Source organism: Macadamia integrifolia, unplaced genomic scaffold, assembly GCF_013358625.1.
Source record: "Macadamia integrifolia cultivar HAES 741 unplaced genomic scaffold, SCU_Mint_v3 scaffold3235, whole genome shotgun sequence".
Lineage (NCBI taxonomy): Eukaryota > Viridiplantae > Streptophyta > Magnoliopsida > Proteales > Proteaceae > Macadamia > Macadamia integrifolia.
Genome location: NW_024869319.1, coordinates 1,603 through 23,956, shown reverse-complemented (window position 1 = coordinate 23,956; position 22,354 = coordinate 1,603). Strand labels below are relative to the sequence as shown.

Here is a 22,354-nt window from a genome sequence, read left to right as displayed (position 1 = left end):
TTAGTCCCACATCGCTTATGGGAGATTACTAGGTTAGTTGATAACCTCTAGCCTCCATAATATGGTACAATGCATTTTCAGGCCTTGGGGCCCATGGGGCAAATAGGACAATATTGTGCTAAGGTTAATGAGGCCGGAGCATTACACTCTACGAGTAGATAGCCAACCAAGTTTTTCATGTAATGGATTGCATATTGTAGCACTACACATGGTATAATCTCCATGGTTGCATGGCCCTTACGCCAAACAGAGGGAAACAAAATGATTCCCCTTAACCTTGTGAACTTCAAATGACTAGGTTAGGCACCACCCAATTGAGTTAGATTCCAGACATCTTTGTTTACTCTTTACAGGTCGAGATCCCGGATTCTCCATCCTCTATGTTACTTTGTGAGAAAAAAAACCCACCACCTATTTTATGCCCATGTATGCCCCCTCATTGGCCCCTTTGCTGATATAGGGGCCACATGACCTGTTCTTTCTCCCTATTATCAACTAACAAGTTTGGGTAGGGGTGAAACATGTCTGGTTTTCTTAAAACAAACTCAACCCATGCCCAATCCAACCCTACCGGATACATGCCCATGCACAACTTTGACAGGCTCATGCCAAGCCAACTTGAACCTAATTGACCTTGATCTTTTCTAGGGTTGGGTTAAACTTGATTGACCCTATTTGGGTTGGGGATGCATTGGAGAAGTATATCGAATATTGGAAGCAATTATGAAATTTTGTATTTGATGAAGTTAGAAATTGGGTATAAGAATCATAAGGGAGAGGGATAGGTATGCCGCTGGTATACAGTAAGCTAGCGGACATCACCAATGGCGATGGATGAGGAGGGTATCATACAAAACGGATAAGCGGGTCATTTCAGAAGGAGAAGGGAGAGACACAATGGGTGCTGCTGGGCTAGTCCTCAACCTAAGTCTGACTTGGCCTAATCTTGACCAAGGGTCAATATTTTTTTGACCCTAACTCACCCTCAGGGTAAGAAATCTTGGCCTAAGCCCTGTTCAGACTTAGGGTAGGCCAAGGCGGGTTCGGCTGTCAGGGCAAACTTACACCCTTAGGTTTGGGTAGGAGCAACAAATCTGACCACTTGAAGGATTTCTCAGTTTCTTCCCTTTCATTTTCTATTATGGTTTGAGAACTTGGTATCGAGAATGGGATCGGTCAAGGTGATACAAATCTTGATCCATCAATATCGGAAAAAAAATATCCTTGTTTTCAATTAAAAAACATTTCCTGGACTATTTTACCCTTCATCCATAGGATCCACCAATACAGTATCAACCTAGAATCGGGATCAGTCAAGGTCGATTCGGATCCGATAGGTCTGATTCGACTGATCTTGATCGATAGGATCCGATTCCTCAAACCATGTTCTCTCTGCTGGACTGTTTAGAAGAGATTGAGCACATATCCTTTCAACTTTGCTACGTTTGGTAGTCATTCAGTTCCAGAAATGATGTTTCGTGTTAAAAACAGAATTTTCAATTTATATGTCAAAATGTTGTTAAAAAGAAAAAAAATGGTGTTTGACACTAAACGCTTCTAGCGTTTCTAGCTTTTTTTTTTGCCCTTTTTGTTATAAAAAAAAAAATCGAAAAACATCAAATTCACATCAAACGTTTTATTGCGTTATTTGTTCCCATAGAATGGAGAAATGTTTTCCTGGATGATTACTAAACGCAGCGTAAATTTTTGTTGAGATTACTCATCCAGAAGAAGAAATTATCTAAAATGGATTTCCGGTTCTAGAAATCATCTAACAATAGTTTCTGTTTCTCATCCATTCTTCATAATAGTGGTGAACCTTCTTTGAAATTCTGATTCCTAGAATTTTACCGATAGTCGTGTGAGTTGATCCCAATCAAATAGTTTCTTCCACCAATACTTCAGTGCAGATTTGAACTTTTAAAACTGATGCTACGCCTTTCTCTGTAGGGTTTTGTGAGTCAATCTTCTGGGATTAATGGGTTCTGGCCTTATTGGCCTTTGATGTACAGAACAATCAGAACTCTTGTCAATGGCGACTCAGATCCTACTAAGAGTTAAACTCGCTTTGAAGCTTCCAAAATGCTCTTCCATTGCCATTCGCTCCAAAACAACTTCATCTCAGTATGTGGCATCAAGGGCCAGAGACCCAACCTTCGAGAAATTCATGGCGGACTACAAAAACTTTCTTAAGGTAGTCTCTGTTCAAGATCTTATCCTTGCGAACCCTAAAAACCCAACACTTCCCCTTGATTTCCTTGACAGGCTTTCTCAGAAATTCCATCTCAACCGTGGAGCCCTTCATTTCATCCGTAAATATCCTCACATTTTCACGCTCTTCTATGACACCTCAGAGTCAAAACCATTCTTCAAATTAACTGAAGCTGCAATTGAGATTTCTCGTCAAGAAGCAGCCGCAATTGATGGTTCGAAGCCCGTTGTCATTGATCGATTAGTTCGACTCCTTTCAATGTCTATCTCAAAATCTCTACCCCTTCGAGCAATTTTCAAAGTCTGGAGGGAACTTGGCTTGCCTGATGATTTTGAGGATTCGATAATCTCCCACAACCCTACTCTTTTCTCTCTCTGTGATGCCCATGAACCTAAAACTCATATCTTGGAATTGGTAACTGGAAACCTAAATCCTGGCTTCTCAGCCGCAGTTGAGAACTGGAGGATTTCTGAATCTTGTAAGGAGGATGCTGGGGTTGATACATCTGAAATTCGATTTGCTTTTAAACACGGGTTTCCACCTGGGATGAGATTGAGCAAAGATTTGAAAGCCAAGGTTAAGGATTGGCAAAGGTTGCCATATTTGGGACCTTACGAGGAGATGGGAGTGAAGAGAAAGTCCAAAGCTGGTATGAAGGGACTGGAGAAGCGGGCTGTTGCAGTTGTTCACGAGTTCTTGAGTTTGACAGTGGGGAAAATGGTGGAGGTGGAGAAGATCAGCCATTTTCGGAATTGGTTTGGGATTGATTTGAATATTAGGGACCTATTTTTGGATCACCCTGGGATCTTTTATTTGTCAACCAAAGGGAAGAGACACACCATTTTCCTGAGAGAGGCTTATGAACAGGGGCGTTTAATTGATCCAAATCCCGTTTATGACGTAAGGAGGAAGCTTTTTGATCTTGTTATTCTAGGACGCCGAGGTCTTCATATGGGTGATTGTCAGCAGCGAGGGAACTTGATGAGGAAAGGGATCTGAGGTTTTGAAGTTCTAGACTCAGATATGTCCACATGAGTAGGGGGAATAAGAATTTTGGATGCCATTAGGATGAAGTTTGTTGTTCAAATGGTAAGAGAGGGGAGGTGCTATTATTTATTTTGACTCCAAGCTGTGTTGAGATTGTTTAATATGAATCAAAGTAGTATTTTACAAGTTAGATTATCAAAGTTTTGGTTGGCTATGTTTTCTGCTTTGAAAACATGATTTTTGTGTGTTCAAGGTATTTGGAACTCATTTTCGAAGACAAAGTTACCTATCGGAAAGGCATTTGGCATTTTGCGGATCCCATAGGGATTAAGGATTCTGGAAAAAGGGGGAAAGGCTCTTTAAGGACGAATTGGAGGAGTATAACTCATTGTATAAGGATTAATATCCTGACTTGGCATCTGGAGGTGTATAGGAATAACCACAAGGTGTGCAGGGGTAAGGGCGTATAGGGATAATCATGTGGGGAGACTTTGGTAGCCGAATCTGCTGCCCTATATCAGACATGTTGCTGCCTTGGGACAACTGCACATGACATCATAGCAGCACGAAGGCTCAGGATGAAGAGAAGACCAACAACATAGAGTGTTTCTGGTGCCATAAGAAAGGACATGTAAAGAATGACTACTTTATTTTCAAGAAATGGTTAGAGAAAATGAAGAATTCTGGAGCTGATAAGCAGGATGATGCCAAGAAAGGGTGAAGTAGATTGATCACCAGCAATTAAGAACAAGTAAAAGTTGGTCTCATCAAGTAGTTAGGATTCCTTTATATTCAGTTATTTGAAATGCTTGATTAGTGGGAGTTCTGATTTTGTTTAGTATTTGTTTATGTTTTGAACCTTAGCCCGTATGTTTTTGGGGCACAGTTTGATGAATTATGATTAAGTTTTAGCATTTACATTATGTACAATTATTTCTTTTATTATTTGGTGTATGGTTTCATTTGAGAATGTTTTTATAGGCAGTAATTGTCTTGGTTATAGGCAATATTTTGCCATAATTCAAAAGGTAATGTTTACCATATTTTAAGATAGTATTTGTCACAGTTCAAAGGCAATATTTACCACAGTTTATAGACAGAAAGTCACAATTAGATATTAACCATAGATCAAAGGCGATTTACCACAGTGAAGGTTAATATCACAGTTAAGTACCTACATGGAATGACAACAGTGTAATTTGAGGATATGTCAATGTTTCTATGATAGTATCTCACATAGATTCGTGTTGAAAAACTTACTTATGTTTGTAATGACAGAAAGTTGTATGTCGTATATTGAGGTGTATCTTCTGCTGTTGTTCGATGTGAGTGATTTTTTCAACTGAATCACAATAAGAGTGGTTAATGTAATGAGATTCTATGACCACATCAATTTAAAGACATCCTTATTATTAATGTAGTCCAAGTGGGAGATTGTTGGATTTATGAGCTAAATTAATTATTCGGGTTGACTAAATGGATGAGAATCGAGTTGCATGAACCGGTTTGGTCCACTCTCAAGTTTAGGGATATGCTGGCTCAACCTATTGTGGATTAGGGTTTTGGGTGCATGATAGTATTATAAATACTAGGTTTTGGGTCCCTATAGTCATTATTCACTCTTTTCCACTTTACCACTAAAGTGAAAGACCCAAAGAGGTTTAAGGGGCTGTAGAAGATCCATAGCCAAGCCTAGAGAGCGAAAGTGGAAGCGACCAACATCAATCTTCTTCAACATACTTGGTGAAAGGAACAATTAGATCCTCTATAATTTTATTAGATTCGTGTTCTTGTTTCTCTGTGTGGTTTCTTCAATTGGGGTTTTGAATTCGAACCCCATAGGGAGATCTAACAAGTTTTACAAGCATGCTTTACATTTGAGCTAAAGGCAAAACGACTTATATCGAAATTGATAGTGAGACCAGATAAAGCCAAAAAAATGTCTAGAATACATTTGATGGTGGCAATGTCATTTTCATTAGCTCTACAAAAGGTAAAGGTATCATCTGCAAAAAAGAGATGAGGAATTTTTTATGCATTTCGTGTCACCTTGATGCCCTTGAAGATATTTAAGTCCATGTAAGTGGATTGAAGATGGGAAAGTCCTTCCATTATGATAATATAGAGGAAAGGGCTCAGGGGCCAACCCTATCTGAGATCACGGGAGGTTTCAAACTAACTATAAGCTGATCCATTAAGTTTTGCCAAGAAATAGGTTAGATAGCTAATCAGGTCCCCCCAATCTCTCGCCAAAACCTAGTAAGTCAAAAATTCCTCTTAAGTACCCCCATTCCACTTTGTCATAGGCCTTCGCCATGTCAAGTTGATGGCAACAAAACCAGACTTACCTCGTGTGTGTTTAAGGAAATGAAAAATTTCCTGCGTAATAATGATATTATCAGAAATCTGTCTGCCAAGGACAAAAGATGATTGAAAAGGAGAGATGATGCGGAAGGGAGGCGGTTTCAATCACCAAGAATTTTGCTAATGATCTTGTATGAAACATTGCACAAGCTGATGGGTCTGAAATCATTGACAAAGAAGCAATCAAAAAAAGTTGGAAAAGAAGTTTGGAAACCATTTAAGCCTTTTGTCTAACACTGGAAAAAAAAAAAAACAAGCTCACATTACCAACTCTGACTCTAACATTGATGTTTTAAGTTACCTCAATCTTTGAATAAATTTTTTGTCCGTAAAAAATAAAAATATTCTCTATTCATATTAAGGCTAATGTCTATCAAGTCCCTATACTTGCTCTGTTATTACTTTCTCCTACCTTTTCTAATTCCCTCGCCTCCTCCCCCTTTTTTTTTCCTTGCCGTGACGCTTGCCACATAGGGGGCCCTTGACTTTGGGCCAACAGCACCTCAAATGGAGACACGGGGGGCCAATCTTCGCTCCACACCACCACCACAAGGGGCAGATGAGGTGGGGCAACATGATGCATGACGCCCAGGCAGGCGTGCCCTCTGCATCTCCTGCCCCTAGTTTCTTTGTCGGCCGACAAGCGTGGACATATAGACAGATGAGAACGGCACTAGCAGTTGACTAGAGGCCCGTCAAAGATGTGAATTGACCTGACGTCCAAGAGATCGCACCATTTGCACTGAGAAAGCACAATAGGGAATGCAAGATGGAGAGAACACAATAGGAAGTACAAGATAGAGCTCAAATATTAGTGGTTCCTGACGAGACCCAATTGTCACAGGCCATCATTTGCAAGAGGCCTTTGGAGGGCTTCAAAAATCTCACTTTCATCAGGAACCGTCGGTTCGATTCCTCCCTTAAATACTTTCGCTAAATCCCTCCATCCTCTTCCATTTATTCTTCCGTAACTATAAATCCCTAAGAGGCTAAGACGACTTCCACATCTTATGAACAAACTTAAGGTAGTTTTAACGGCTGTTTTAGGTTCTCCCTTCATCAAACATAACAAAATTCCATGGGGATGAAATTCTCCAGTAAAGCAGCTCCCAATATCTGATTCTGAAGCATTCTTAAAAAAGATCAACTTAAAGACACAACATGGTGTAATCAAGTGAAAAAATATATTGATTTTCGATGACTAACATTCTGTCACCACGCAGGTGAAAAATAGAAATGGACTTAAAAACCTTGTTTACATTCAAGGCATGGATGATTTATGTCAGCCCCAAGAACAAGCAAAAGAAACAATCAGAAGGGCCATATGATTTTTCTTTAATTTCTTAAAAGGAAAACCTCCCAAAAATGGAGCAAGATTAATTTGTCTAAACTAACTCGCAAGACCTCTTTGTTTGAAGACATTGAGATTGTCTAAAACTAGCTCACAAGACCCCGTTGTTTGAAAACATCGAGCATGGCAACACCAATCTTTGCTGGTGACTCCACGACTGTCACTCCAGCTTCCCTAAGGGTCTTGATTTTATCTTGAGCTGTACCCTTCCCACCTGACACAATAGCTGCATACAGAAACAACAGAATAAATAAATGAAGAAACAGAAGAATAATTCTATTCAAGAAAGGGACTTCTAATGATTCATTATAAAACAAGACAATCTTCCATCATTCCTTTCTCAAGAACATACAAACCATTACTAAGCCCAGTTTCCCAACAGAAACCAAATATACCAATACCATATATTATGGAAATTAACTAATAAATTGATTACCTTGGTGTTTAGCAGTCTGGCACAACATTGCATGCTTGACTAATGAATATGGTAAGACAAGAAAATTTGCCACCAACTGTCCCAAAGAGAGGGGTGGGGGTTGAAATCCTACCAATTGATGCATGGCAAGCTAGGACTGTGTCAGGTTCAATCTCAACCCAGACAGAGATTTTTCATCAAAAAACCTGGACCAGTTATGGAACTAGAGCTGGATCTCAACAGAGGTAACAATGGTTACTTGCACCCAATTCGTGAGGAGAATGCAACATGAAATCGACTTGTTCTTTATGGATGACAACTTTCAACAGGTCAAGCTATGCCAACAAACCAAACCCATTTAACTTAACATGAACTATAATCAGTTCTTTGTCCAGCCGATTGGCCATCAGCCAAAACAAATAGAGTCTAAGAGGCCCAAAAGCCCAATAGGCTGGCCCAAACAAAATTCACACGCACCATATTGCTTTCGAGTTCCATTCCGGGCCACCTTAGAATCTCCCAGCTAAAAGCGAAGACAGCTCAAACGGCCCAGAAGTCCATTTGGCTGCCCCAACCAAAGAGTGAACACCCACCATATTTTTTTGGAACACCAACTCAGAATCTCCATCTAGAACTTGTGACTTAACAGAAGTAACCTATAACAAGACTCCAGCTAATCAAAACCAGAATTTTGGGGTGCAACATCTTCTAAATATTTCACCTGTAAATTTCATTCAGTGAGAACCTTGTGCTAGGTGGGGTATAGGTGTTAATTGGTCCGTATCACACACACAAAGAGAAGGCGAGTTGAAACCATTCATCTTGAAATAACAGTTGATGATATCTATGAATTTGAGGTGTACAGGCCAAAATGTATGAAAACACAATAAGAACCCAAAAGTTTCAGAGCTTATTGTGTACGGTACCTCCAGCATGACCCATACGACGGCCGGGTGGAGCAGTAAGTCCAGCAATAAATCCCACTATAGGCTTCTCAGTCCCACTTTCCTGTTTAATTCATCAATCACAGTAGGCAATCAGTGGCCCCGAAGAGGATGCAGAAAGTAAAAATAAATATAAGTAAAAAAACCAGAGACTACATGAGTCACTAAAGCTCTTATTTTCAACAGAAGAATATAGGCCACATGTATTTGACTTCTGGAAAAAAATGCTTGATGGCAGCAGAAGTTGCAGAAGCCAAAAATAATATTTATAAACAGTTTCCCTAACATCTTATCTTTAGATTATCGATAGGTTAAGGGTTAAGCCAATATAGTGGTTCCACCATAAGATGCATGCATAAAATATGCAGCTCCGGAGGACATGTAAAACAGCATATGAGATGAAAAGGTAAATAAATCTTCAAAGGACCTTTCTATAATTAAAACTTAGGAAGTCGGATGAAATAGGAAAGAACTCGGAAAAAGGACGGGTATAAACAATTTCCACAAGAATCTGGCCTTACGTGGAAATAAGAGAAGTGATCTTCTTCAACCTCTCGACTGCAGCAAGACAGATCCCTCTTCAGATCGGTAAATCTCCCTCAATATCAACCAAATTTTTCAGGATAAGAAAGGTGAAACTCAGAGCTCTTAAACCGTAAGTATGAAAAATTAATAAAATTCACTAAAACTAGACTGGCTGGAGGTTACAGTAGCAGGCCTGCAAACATTGGTTGAAAGTCACAACTCCAGGAAGCTTTTAGCCCCAAACTTGGCAGCCAGTGTCGCCCTTGGCAAGGATGGCAACACCCAAATTTTCAGTTCAAATTGAATTCAAACAAGAGAGTTCTAACTATTATTTTGGAGAAAACAAAGTAACAGAAAATAAATTGAAAATAATTCAAACTGAATAGAAAAGAAGATTAGGGAAGGAGTCTGTTCACCATAAACAGAATAAAAGGCAGCCCAACAGGGCTCCAACATTTGACTAGGGACTTGCATTCATAAATTAAATTCCAGCCTAGAGTAACTTGCAACATGAAAAAATAAAATTTCCAAGATTTTCAGTTTAAACTTCAAAATTCTGACAGCAAGTAGTAAAGAAAATTCTATCACACTGACAAGGGAACTAGACACATGAATCCAGTCTCTCTTGATGGATGGTATCAGCCAAATCTGCAGCAGATGATGTTGCAGAAATAAGAAAGGTTGACAGACTATGCATAGTATGATAATCCCATTTATATAAATGATCATCTGTATCACACTCAACTCAACTCAACTCAACTCAGCTCAGCCTTATCCCAACTAAATGGGATCGGCTAATCATCTATATCACAATATGGAAGAAAATCGGGTGCAAAAAAATTTTATACAATTTTGGTGAATCAAAGTGCATATGATGCAAGCAAAGGCTTCAAATCTGACCGATTGGGCTTTAACTAGACTCAATTTTAAGTTCCCATTGTATTACATGGGTGATTGTCTAAGTATTTCTTGGCTTTTTGTGTAACGAACCAATTCTATAAGCCCCAATACAAGAGATTTGACTTTTGAGTCTTATAAGAGATTAGGAGCTAGTTTTCCTTTCAATTTTGGGTTTTGTAGAAGATCTAAGAAAGATTCGGGTCAATATTTAGTTTATATTTTTCAGTCCAAGTTGCTTCTAGGAGTTTCTACTTCTTTCAATAGAGTCTAGTCTATAAATTTACCTGATGTAATTGGTTTGGAGATACTGGAATTTGGTTCCATGGAAGAGATGGTCTCTCATCAATAGGGTTTGATGCCCAAACCTATCATATGGTTGAGGACAACCTGGTAAACAATTCATGGTGAACTGAGTTTCTTCTTTAGTTTTTTTCTTCACCTTCTTCCAAATCAATTTCAGAGCTTCAGTTGGAATATCTTCAAGTGAGTCAAGCTTTTTTCCAGTTTTATTTTTGATGGGTTGCTGGGCAGTAGTAGTCTGGATTGAAGAAGGTGGACTTGAAACACCCTTTTCCCTGGTTCTTTCGACCTGAGTTTTATGGTCATTGCAAACTAATCATTGAGTTTTGAGTGATCCTAATCTTTTGAGTATAAGCCTGAAAGATAGCCTCTGCTGTGTGTCCACAACCTTGTTTACAGACCTGCTACAGTGCCTTCTGCCCAGACTAGTTTCAGTGAATTTTAAAGAATCTAGGACTGATATATGAGGGTCTAAGAGGCCTGAAGGCTATCGTTATAATCCTAAAATCTTGGGTTATTTGAACTAAAGCATTTAAGGGGATTCATCGATCTGAAGAGAGCACTGTCCTGGTCTGTCGTAAGATTGAAGATGATTCAGGATTTTCCATATAAGGACAGTTTCTTTGGATATTTCCTTAAAATCCCACTGACACCAAGTATTTTCCTAATTTGTCCCCCTTCAAAATTTACTGGGTTTGTTTCTTTCGGCTTTTATAAGCTTGGGGTGGGCCCTAAGCAACCTAACTAGGTTTTTGAAACCCTAGGTTGCACCAGCGTAGAGATGGTGGACCTCAGCACAACAGTAAGGTTGCTCCATTGCGACGTAGTGCTCCTGGGTTCGAATCGGTAAACAGCCTCTTTGCAACGTACATTATAACCCACCTGAGACCCCGCAGTGGCGGGAGCCTCAAGCACTGGGTACATGAGGGGTAAATCTGTGTCAATTTTCATCCACAACAATAGCTCGTAATAAGTAATTTAAGATCAACAATACCCAACTTCTCTCATGTGTACTTGCAGGGACTTTTTTTACTAGGAAAAAACAGAGCCTTGGAAAGCTAATAGGAATACAAAGAAAGCTTACAAGGTAAACCCAATGGAGAGCTCACTTCTGTACAGAAAAGTTCAAGTCAATTCCTTCGGTCTATGCAATGGTTTTAACTATCAAAAAAAGTAATTAATCATCTGAACAACCATAGGGGATTCTACCTTCACATAATAGTACAAGAACCCCATTCAGTTGAACAGCCCAACTCAATAGTTCAATTTTTGGATTTTACAAAATTCACAGATTCTAGTAGTTTACAATCTTTTACCTAATTAACATTTTTTTTTTCCTCACGACAGGAAACATTATGCAATGAGCATACTAGTAAGGACTTCTAATGCAGATTATGGGTGTTCAAAGACCAATGGGTAGACCAAAAATGACATGGGAAGTGGTGAGAAAAGAGATGAATAGCTTTGGGTTGACAATAACCAAGGCTTTAAACAAGGTTGAACGACCAAACAGGATCTGGCGTCCACTTGGCAACCCCTGTTCATTGGGAAAACATTTGGTTGAGTTGAGAAAGCATTATGAATAGGATTATTCTTTTATGACTCCAAGCCTAAATGCAATAGATGTATTGCCATCTGCTGCTGACTGCAGTTGGAAACTTGGAATCATCCCTTAAAATTACATTTACCTTGATCAAGGCAGCAGCATCCTCTTCTGCAGTGCCCCCAATTTCTCCTATAAGAATAATGCCTGAAATGCAAAATGTGCGCACAATAAGAATATGTAGAATAATAAATTTTTTTTGTTAATCAAAAGGAATATTAAAAAAAAAAAAAAAAAAACAAAAACAAACAAAGAGTTCTGACCGAGAAAGAAAGCAAGAAAAAAGGAATATAAAGGCCTAAGAGTTTACATGACAAGAAACTAGAAAAGGTTAGCTCAAGGCAGGAAAACCAGCACAGAGTGCAGCCACTGAGATATATGCAGGGTAAGGGTGTAACCAGGGAAGTTTCATACACTCATAAATCATGATAGTTTACTGCTGACTTACTTTTAGCCATAAAATATTCATCCCTGATCAAAAGAAACATGTTATTATCATGAGTTAATCATAAGATCAATCATACAACAGTTGGTCCAGTCACATAGGGTCAAGCATCTCTCCAACCCCTGCCAGGCCTAAATCTCAAGCAGGTAAAGCTATAGTTAACCAAGGAGAAGAGTAGATTAACCCGGCCTGTTTGGAAACAATGAATTGGACAAAGTATGGATGGGAATATCAACACTATCCATGCATAGATTCCCCCTGAACAACATCTCAAAGCATAACAAAGCAGAAAATTTGTCATTGCACGAACTTCTCATCCAGCTATTAAATGGTGGACTATTTGAATGGAGCTTATATTTGAATGGAGCTTAAATGGATTTGCATGATGCCATTAAAGCACCTAAACAGAATATTAGGACTCTATACTTTGAACAGATGCAGAATCTTTTGGATAGGCCACATGTTAAAGTTGGTGGCACGTTCCAACTGAGAGGTCCACAATGTATAGGGATCCTCACCTTGTTTATTTAAGAGCCAAGTTCAAAAAAGGGCACTCCATTAGGCAGGGCTGCCAATGAAGATCACACAATATTTCAAATGTTCCTAAATTTTTTACAACATTTCAGAGAAGCAAGCTTGACCAGCATTTCCACGGATCCTGGTTTCTCTAAAGTTCGCCTAAATCAAGTTACTATATCATTTCTGCACCCATCTAAATGGACCTTAATACTTCAATAAACATCAAAGAGTTAGCTGAAGGTTGGAGTCAGGTAGGACACGAATCAGATTTACAAACAGCTAATAAATTATGAATACATAATAGCAAGTATCTACGATCTCAAAAAATATGAAACGACAAAGAGAGTCATTAAGATGAAAGACAAAATGAATTAGAGACAATCAGCTAGCAAATAAGAGGCCTATTAGCCCTCCAATTCCAATCATGTATCAAAATTTTCACCTCGTTTCCCAATCCAATACAATGTCTTTCCACAAGTAGCCCCATCTGAACGAGATGTCAAGGGTAAGATGTTTCCAATAAATAATAGGCCCTTTCTATAAGCTTCAAGTTCCATCTGAAATATGTCTTCACCATAACATTTGTAAAAGTGCAGAAACACAGCAATGACCTTTTTCCATGTCATGATTGATAACAAGAGTCAATAAACTAAACAGTTTTAAGAACCCACATGTTTATCAAAGGCTTTTTAAGAACCATCATGTTTATCAAAGGCTATCTCAATTCTCAATACACACTTTCTCCTTAGATTAAACAGCAAGGTTTGTCCAAAGGTGGCACATCAGTTGCATAGGATGAAAATTAGGGGTGGCAATTTTCCGGGCTAGACCAGGCTTGGATGATCCTACCATAGAATATAAGGGCTTTATGCCAGGCCAATACCTGATCCAGAATATGGGCTACATACTCAACCCCAGGCTCACCCAGCGTATGAGCCGTGCAGTGGCTTAAACATGTCAATATTTCTTCCATAATATGTCGATTTTACCTCCATAATATGTCACTCTAGATATAAAACAGCCTATCCACACTGCACTACCCCTAGCAAGCTCATCTGCTAAAGAGTATCCCGACCTCTTCCTCCAAGAAAATTACTCCCATTGGGGGAGGGGGGGGGTGAGGTAGCATCCTAGCTTTTCTAGATCAGGAATGCATACATTCAAGGCCCTCCTTCATGATCTTGAAGCCAAAGGATCCAGATCAGAGTTCCCCTTCCACACACATCTTGGACCACCCATTAGAAATGGATATTTCCAACCCCCTAGATGATTGCCTTGAGTTCAGCAGTCACTGAATTGGCAGAACCAATGGGGCCAGAAGACTCCAATAGAGTCGTCCCCCCCAACATGCTTCCAAAAAGTGCCTGTATACCTGCTGGTCCCAGATTGCCAAAAAAGCTCTATATTAAACACTGATGACATCTAGGGGAGGATTGCAAACATGATGACAAAGCTTCAGTTTGATTTCTGCATCTATGAGAACTTGAATTCGAGAAATAGAAAGGGAAATCAGGAAGAGAAAGAAGAAACCAGGTCTATCAAGAATCAACGAACAAGAATAATTCGCTTAACCAAAACCAAAACTAAACTACTCTACTCAAATATTTAATTATACCACATATTTATAGACGTTAACAGGGAAATACTAATCTTACTTGACTAAGCATACTAAGTATATTCCAGGAAGACTCACTACCTAATTGAAAGCCCAAATCCAAAAGTAAAAAGATGTCCACGGAGCCTGAGTGCATCTTTAAAAAGTCAAGCACCCAGTCCAGTAATACAGTTTCCAAAACAGCAATAAGAAATAATATTCCCAGCAATTATAATATGCATCAGAATTCCCCATAGTAGAGAACCAACACCTTCCAAGGAAATTGTTCAGGTCCTTAAGATCCTTCAAATGATTTATAGCATTGTTTCTGTCCTGCTTTCTTATGATCCCCGCTCCTCCCTTCCCCAAGGTAATAAGGACTTGGTTTCAAGCCAAATTTCAGATCTACTAACTAAGTATAGAACAGCAATGCAATCAAATCAAACCTGTTACAAGGTAACAGAAGAGAAAAAGAATTTCCTCAATGATAAAAGGAGAAGCATTTTTCTTTTGAACAACCAATGAGAAGCAAATAGTTTTCAAGAATGACAAGTTGAAGGAAGGAAAAAAAGGACCTGGTTTCAAGCTGAATTTCAAATCTAATAACAAGGTAAAGAACAAATCACACTTGGTACAAAATAACACAAGCAAGATGGGGGAAAAATCCCTTGTAAATGAGAAGCAAACAACATCATGAATGAAAAGTTCAAACAAGGACACAACGTTAACATCCAGGTTGTTGCAGAAATTACTATTTAGATATAGTTATCTATTTTATTGATACGGCGAGATTCTATTAATTATCTAAGGGGCCAAGCACAGTGGGAAAAAAATAATAAAAAACTATACAGCAATGAGTTATAATCCAAGCAAATTAGAAATTAAATATACAGCATATAGATCATATTACCATAGACTTACTGTTTTATGTTTCTATAAATAAATGTGATCATTGACTAACATAACCATATATCAGTTAGACAATGTACAATCAGCTATTTAGCCATCCAAAAAATCTGTATGCTGTGTGTGTGTATAGACCATAGTTAGCAAATTGATCGGGAAATTCGGAATAATTCGGACGATTAATTTAAGGATTCGGTCAAAAAAGCGGTCAAAAAATCTTATTGGGGTTTTTTAAAAAAAAAAATTGATTTTTTTTATTTTTTTATTTTTGGTTTTTTTTTTAAAATAATGTTTAAATGGACCGAATAATTCGGTTTAATTCGGATTCGGTCCGAATTATTCGAGAATTATATTCATTTTTGAAAAAGTCGCGAATTTTAAAGAATTTTATTTTTAATTCGGATTCGGTCCGAATTTTTGATAAAATTCTTTAAAATTCGGTTCGGCCGAATAATTCGCGAATTATTCGGCCGAATTGCTAACTATGGTATAGACAAGTATGTTAACAGAGTACCAAAAATATGAATCGGGTAAAGCATCTTCCACTTAAAAAAGGAAGAATCACAGGAATGGCTCCTATTTTGAAGTTTCAAGCTAACATGTAAACAACCATTAGACCTGGTGGGCCAATATTGGACAGATAATAATCAAAAGCACAGAGTGGATGAACACAGCCATCAAGATCAGATAGCATAATGAAAAAAAAAAAACTATCATGAAATGGTAACCAAGCTGTTACAAAAGGATTCAAACCATCCTATTGCTATGAAATTCTATTTAAGTCTACCACTCGATGAACAATTGACCATCATCCAGAACATTCAGATGAATTAATCTATACAAGCAGTTCACCTTCAGTCTGAGGATCAGAGAGGAACTTCTCCACGCAATCAACAAAATTTGTCCCATTAAAAGGGTCCCCACCAATACCTACACAGGTAGATTGACCTAGGCCAACTGCAGTTGTTTGGAAAACCTACCATGCACACAGAGTAAAATCAGAGAACACAATTTAACTGACAGAAAATGATCACAGGATTCAGCAACCAACAACATGAAGGAAATCATGGTATAACTTACATAGGGTCCAAGAAAGACATCTTTGAGGCCAAAAAATTGGCACCAATTCAATGACCCCAACCATCCAGTTTTGTGTATTCACAATCTAAGCTATCCAAATAATAAGTTGATAGGTGCAGAGGCAAAGAAATCCTCAATACCAAATCAGAATGGTTTAGAATCATCAATCAGATAAATTTCCAGCCCCAAAGATCTTATGAGCATGGACGTACACCATGAGAACCACTATGTCATTGACAGGACACCCTAAGTAAACCAACAGGCACCTTTGAATTCCATGTCATCTTACCGCTTCATATGTCAAGGTACCGGATCGGGACACAATCCCCACACGACCAGGTTTGTGAATGTATCCCGGCATAATTCCAATCTTACATTCACCTGGTTTAATAATGCCAGGGCAGTTCGGGCCAATCAGTCGGGTCTTTGATTGCTTGTTAAGGGCGGCCTTCACTCTAACCTGAAACTCATAATTATTTTTAAGTCATCAGAGGAGAAATGAAATCCAATTCAACTCAAATAATTTAATTTTGTCAGGGAGAAAAAACTCATAACATTTGATGGTACTTAGATGCATTGACCCTCTACAATCAAAGCAAAAAAATAACCAAAATAGTTTTGCAACTGGTGAGCACTGGCATGGGGAGATAACACTAAGGTAGGGGACACAGAAATTGTCTAGAGTAGGCAATTAAGGTGTTATAAAGAATGCCAGAAGTGTCATACCCCCAAAAACCTTCCATTTTTCCAACAACATAATTAATGCACTGTGCTCCAGTCTTCCAGATATCATTAAAAGAATACACTGTCAATGTGTTATGCCCCCATGGAAAATGGAATCAGACCCTAACAACATCATGGCGAGGATGTGACGACAATATGCTAGACAGAGGGAACTCCTTATGGATACTCAGCTTTTTCAGCCATCAGCTAACTGGAAGAGCTAAGAATCCCTCATAACTCAAAAATTGGAAGAAAAAGGAAGACAAGAACCATTCTCATAGAATTCAGCGAAATGAGAAAGGAAGGCTAGCGGGTATTCCTCAGTTCTAAATAGCATCAAAAAGGTCATCCACACCCCTGCAGGGAAACCAGAACTGGATGAAAGAAATTTTCAAGATATCTTGGTTTGGGAATGCAAAATCATCAGAGTGGAAACCTTGAAATCTCTCAGTGAATGCAAACACAAAGCACGCACAAGTAGCTCCTCAATATAGTATTTATCCTTGGAGGACCCTCTCAAACCCTGGAAGCCAAACTTCTGGTTCTTCAACGAGCTGGAAATGTGCAACAGTCAGCAAAACCAGGAACCCAAACATGGACTACCGATGTGTTGGTGTGGAAACAGAAAACTGTCATTGAAAATTCCCAACCACCCTTAAGCCAAAGAGGTCAAACTTAAAATATAAACCTGAAACGCTGAAACATCAGGAATTAGAGATAGAGGAAAATCACATAAATTGGCTTATTTTAGTAAAAATAAGATCTGGGTTGGGTTCTATACATGTTTAGCCTTCGTTCCAATGGTTTTTTTCTTTTTTTTTTTTTTTTTTTTTTTTTTTGGGGGGGGGTGGTTGGTAAATGTTCGAATGTGTTTCATTGTAATAGGCCACTTTAATAGCCTAATAGTTTGATTAGTAGTTGGTTTAGGCTGTTTCTAGTCATGTTAAGAGTAAGATTTTGAGAGTCTATATATATATATATATATATATACACACATATATAACCAGCCATTAAGGCATACAAGTTCGAGTTATTCTAGTCATGAAGCTTTGTTTTCATACCTTGTGTCTTCATTATATGCTTGATTTGATTTCCAGCAGTGCTAAGGTGGATTCCTTAGTCCAAGAGTGCATTCTCTTCACATGTTAGGTGGATCCCTAATCATATCTTCTACTTCTTCTGCATCCACTACTCTGTTTATGGATTCTAGTTTCCAGCTTGCCTTATATTGGTATATCTGATTAAAGTTCAATATTTGATCCTTACGTTAGTTGCTGAAATTCAGCTGATAAATTTAGTTCTGGTCTTCAAAATCTGAGTTTCCTAGTTATTGGAGTAGAACCCAGTTACACAAGGATTCTTCAATTAAGCCCTGACCTGTTCTCTAAATAAAATCAAAACTTTCCAGCAAGTAGACCTCCCTAAATGGTCCACTCATCCAGAGTATTCAGTCCATCTGTTTAGCCCTCTATTCATTATTAATTTTCTTCCATAAAGCTTATATTCTACCATTTCTGTTTCTAGTTCTATTCTATCCAATTAAATCTCTGTTAGTTCTTGCCGTTCTCTGTTTTCTCAAGATCCTGCACTGCAGATCAGTCTCTAGTTTCTAGCTTGAAACTGTTTATTGCATTAACTAGTGACAACTGAACTGTTCTAGAAAAAATAAAGGGGATCTGGACATCTAAAGGCTCCAATTTAGCCTCTGGAATGAACAAATGATAATTGATCTATGCGGAGCAAATCCATGAGAACAGGACAGCAGACTATTGGAGAAATCATGGAGATTGCTTTCCCCACCACATCCTTTTTGATTCAGTAATGCTGTCATTCAAGACACGAAAGAGTCATAGTTCAAAATTTCGCTGAAATTACCAAAATATTTTGGTTTTGCAAGAAATCCAAACGTTACAAGTGAAACTTACCAAAATTTACTGAAAGATTTTGGTTTAGGCAGAGGTTGAAATGGAAGAGAATCCGAAATTTCAAACCATGTAAACAGTCCATAGCACTTGTAACTCACTAGATCCCTTAATCCGGGGCTTACCCATCAAGTGGCCCAGGAACAGACTTTTCTGGTTTAGTAAACAGTATTTCAAGACAAATAAGATTCATCCTGTTAGAAACTGAGCAGATTGTTTAGATACATTCTGAAACTTATCTATTGTTGAACCATTTCTGAATTTCTGCATTTAGGTTGATTATATTAGCAGGAAAGTTACAAGATCAGCAAACTATCACTTAACACATGTCAATCAGTCTAAGTCGATATTTTTTGGAAGTCCCCCATTGCAGGCTTCCACAATGCTTCTTGCTGTTGTAATTATGATACTTCAGGTGAACACCTTTCTTGTTTTCCGCTTCTTGCATACTAGAAATTACTAATAAATAGCAAGCTTTTACTGCAGATATTACCCGGGGGGGCGAAGAATTAAAAAATAACACATATATATACACATTTCTAGCAGTGTTCACTTATTTGTGAATTAGCTAAATGTTACTACCATATGGAATCATACTAAAACCCTTCCAAGTCATCAAATAATCTGCTGAATAGCCAATATGGAGAATAATCCAACCCTTTGAACATGCTAGCAATCATATATGTGATTAAGATAAAGAAAGTCAGTAACACCACAAAATACCATGTCATGTTGAGGGATTCCCTCTGTTATGCACACCACTAGATCCAGCTCAGCTTCCATAGCTTCCATAATAGCTGCTGCAGCAAACGGTGGAGGGACATAGATGACAGATGCATTGGCCTTAGTTTCTTCTTTCGCGTCAGCAACTGTATTGAAAACAGGAAGACCTAAATGTTCTGTTCCACCTTTCTTTGGTGTCACCCCACCAACCTATTTTAAAAAATAACAGGTAAACCATAATGGCTGAATTAGCAAAGTCATTCCTTGTTAACAAGAAAGAAACACAATTATAGCAAGGTCTTGGTTACGAAATAAATAGGTTTCAAAGAAGGGTGAAAAAGAAAAAGAAAAAATAAAGGAGAGAATCCCAAAGAATGAATACATCCCAGTCATATGGGAATAAAATGGAAGAAAATGTTCACAAAAACAAGCAATTCATATCTCATACAAGGGCTGCTGAAAGTAGGGAAAAGAGCAAAAGAAATCTTCAAAAGATTTTAAATACCAGATCCATCTGCTACTAGTGAAGTGGTAATCAGGAATCACCTTTAATAGGAGAAGCCAAGGTGCTAGGGGGTCCAAATGTCTAGTCTGTGTGCTTCTTATTTAAAAAAATCAGGAGTTAATATGTAGGGAGAGTCTAAGAGAACTGATACTTTTATGCTGTTGTTTGGAAGAATCTTCCAGAATCCAGACATGAAGATTTTCAATCATGCAAAATGAAACCTATCATTTGAGTATTGCAAAACAATCAACATAGGAAATTACAAGGAAAAATCCGCAGTCAAATCCAGATATAGGCCAAAATTCATCAAGACAGTAGAACAAAACAACAAATTAGATGTTAAAAAACGTAAAATAAAATCAACACAAAACATTACAACTACCAAACTCCAGAAAATTTCCGGCAGATCAAAAAAAAGATCGAGCTAGCAACCAATAGTTAGACCCAGTACACGATCCACAAAAAAATTCGAACTTACACACATAGTAAGAATCAAAAAACAAAAATGAAAATCTATTGATCAGAAAGATTTACCATATTGGTGCCATATTCAATGGCTTGTTCTGTGTGAAAGGTACCATTCTTCCCTGTAATACCTTGACAGATGACCCGAGTATTCTTGTCAACGAAAACACCCGGTGGAGGTGGAGTACCAGCGGCGAAATGGCGAGATTGAGACGAAGAAAGGGAAGGTGAGATTGATTTGGCGGAGCTGAGCCTTGAAGCCAAGGAACCGAGGAGCTTGGTGGCTTGTCTAGCCATTTCTTTCTTTAACAGCTATTGCTTTGGAGCACTTCTGTTTCTCTCTCTCTCTCTCTCCTCAAACTCCGAAAGTCTGGAGCTCGCCAAAGAAGAAAAATTCCCAAAATTAAAGGAGGGAGAAGACCAAAACAGAAGGGACGACCAGAATCGAATTTGGAATGCGACTGTTTTAACAAAAAGGAAAAACAAAACAGACGATGCGACTCTGTCTGTGTGAGAATCTTTGTGAGCTCAGGATTGATGGGCTGGGCCCAATCATATTTTGGGCTTTGAAAGAAGATCCATACTTCGCTCATTGTAGTAAAAAACGAAGTCTAAAAGGCAGCGGGCCCTTACACCCACGAATAGTGGAAAGTGAAATGATCACCTTGTCCTTCGTGAAATGCGAAAACCTCACCCCTATCGATGCTTCTAGCAGTACTCTTATTGGCCTGCGTGTTGGTGCAAGTACCACATTACCTTTTAGGGAACCTTCTCCTTAAAAAATATTATTAATGATAGACTTGAGTTTTACAAAGTTTCCTTCAACCGAAAAAATATACTCTTGAAACAAGGACTTGTAAGCTAATCCTACCACAAATCTCACTAAACCGTTCGTGGGTTTATCACAGAAAACAACCTTACTAAAATGACTAGAAAATTCTAGACAAAATCGGAGAGAATTCTAGGGCCACAAATCTCAAGCTAGTGTTGAAAGATCCAATGGTCAAAAGTGCTTGTGCATTACTAGTACAATTAGATTATAAATTGATGGGCAAAAGAACGTTGGTCTTGCGGCTTTGCACCAGTGCTGGGACTAATGAGGGGGTACACATGGGGCATAAATAAAGGGGTGAAATTTTTAGGTTTCACAAGTGTGGGGGATCATTTTGTCACCCTCTATGTCTAGGCACAGGGATTGCACAACCAAGGATTCAATTCCCCTAAATTGATCATTTTCCATCTTCAACACATAGAGTCCTTGCATTTGGGAGCCATCCCCAATCAAGGATTTGGGCCCTTTGAAGCTAAAATGAACATGGTGAAGGGTTTCGGGGAATCCCTAACCCTTCACTGCAACTTTCAGATGTGTGGGAGAAAGTATCATACAATAGGGGAGGGTATTATCAACTTCGTCCAATAGGGAAATGTTTTAGGACCCTAGGATGGTGACTGATGGTGACTCAACCCTGCACTATGGGTGTAGGAAAACTCTCATACTTTTAATTGCCAAGCAAAAATTTTGCGGTTTGGTTGAACAAAAAGCTTTTCAAGTAGATTTCTGTCACAGGAATACAATACCCATTTATAACATTTCATCCCTTAGCCTTTATGTAGCCTTAGAGGAAAAGATAAAAACTTAACTTATTTTACCATCTTAAAATAAAATTCAATGATAACTATATGGGAGAGAGTTTCCTACCCTACATCAATCATGGCTTAGATGAAAACAGTTTCAACCAGTAAAGACTAATATGGTTAGACGAGAACAGAGAATGTCAATGTGGAACCACTTGATTAGAAGGTGAAAAGACATGGAGAAGCATCCCCACACTATTTGGTGTGGGATCTATCCCCCTAATATAGAGTTCACA

General features: G+C 38.4%; 2 protein-coding genes across 3 annotated transcripts; one reads left to right on the top strand and one right to left on the bottom strand.

The window, feature by feature from the left end:
* The first annotated feature begins 1,649 nt into the window (after positions 1 to 1,649).
* Positions 1,650 to 4,004, top strand: LOC122067920 (protein ROOT PRIMORDIUM DEFECTIVE 1-like). Of its 2 annotated transcripts, XR_006136921.1 has the most exons (3): positions 1,650 to 1,861; positions 1,951 to 3,301; positions 3,453 to 4,004. XR_006136921.1 is itself a non-coding variant. In XM_042631760.1 (1 exon), the coding sequence occupies exon 1, from the start codon at positions 2,033 to 2,035 to the stop codon at positions 3,209 to 3,211; it is 1,179 nt and encodes a 392-aa protein (XP_042487694.1). In that variant the 5' UTR covers positions 1,650 to 2,032; the 3' UTR covers positions 3,212 to 3,394. The 2 variants fall into 2 exon arrangements, 1 of the variants encoding a protein (XP_042487694.1); XM_042631760.1 differs by lacking the exon at positions 3,453 to 4,004 and having other exon boundaries at positions 1,650 to 3,394.
* Positions 4,005 to 6,730: 2,726 nt separating this feature from the next.
* On the bottom strand, positions 6,731 to 20,952 carry LOC122067921 (succinate--CoA ligase [ADP-forming] subunit alpha-2, mitochondrial). Its single transcript, XM_042631761.1, has 7 exons — positions 20,553 to 20,952; positions 19,514 to 19,723; positions 16,435 to 16,605; positions 15,918 to 16,041; positions 11,687 to 11,748; positions 8,256 to 8,337; positions 6,731 to 7,140 (listed from the first exon to the last, which is right to left on the bottom strand). The coding sequence occupies exons 1-7, from the start codon at positions 20,778 to 20,780 to the stop codon at positions 7,001 to 7,003; spliced, it is 1,017 nt and encodes a 338-aa protein (XP_042487695.1). The 5' UTR covers positions 20,781 to 20,952; the 3' UTR covers positions 6,731 to 7,000.
* Between the last annotated feature and the right edge of the window lie 1,402 nt (positions 20,953 to 22,354).

Bases quoted from the DNA above. Each gene is read 5' to 3' on its own strand.
- LOC122067920 (XM_042631760.1), top strand. From the start codon at position 2,033: ATGGCGACTCAGATCCTACTAAGAGTTAAACTCGCTTTGAAGCTTCCA.
- LOC122067921 (XM_042631761.1), bottom strand. From the start codon at position 20,780: ATGGCTAGACAAGCCACCAAGCTCCTCGGTTCCTTGGCTTCAAGGCTC. The intron at 19,724-20,552 runs GTAAATCTTTCT...TTTTTAAAATAG, and splicing joins TTGAATATGGCACCAATATG to GTTGGTGGGGTGACACCAAA. The intron at 11,749-15,917 runs GTGAACTGCTTG...TTTGCATTTCAG, and splicing joins CTCTGATCCTCAGACTGAAG to GCATTATTCTTATAGGAGAA.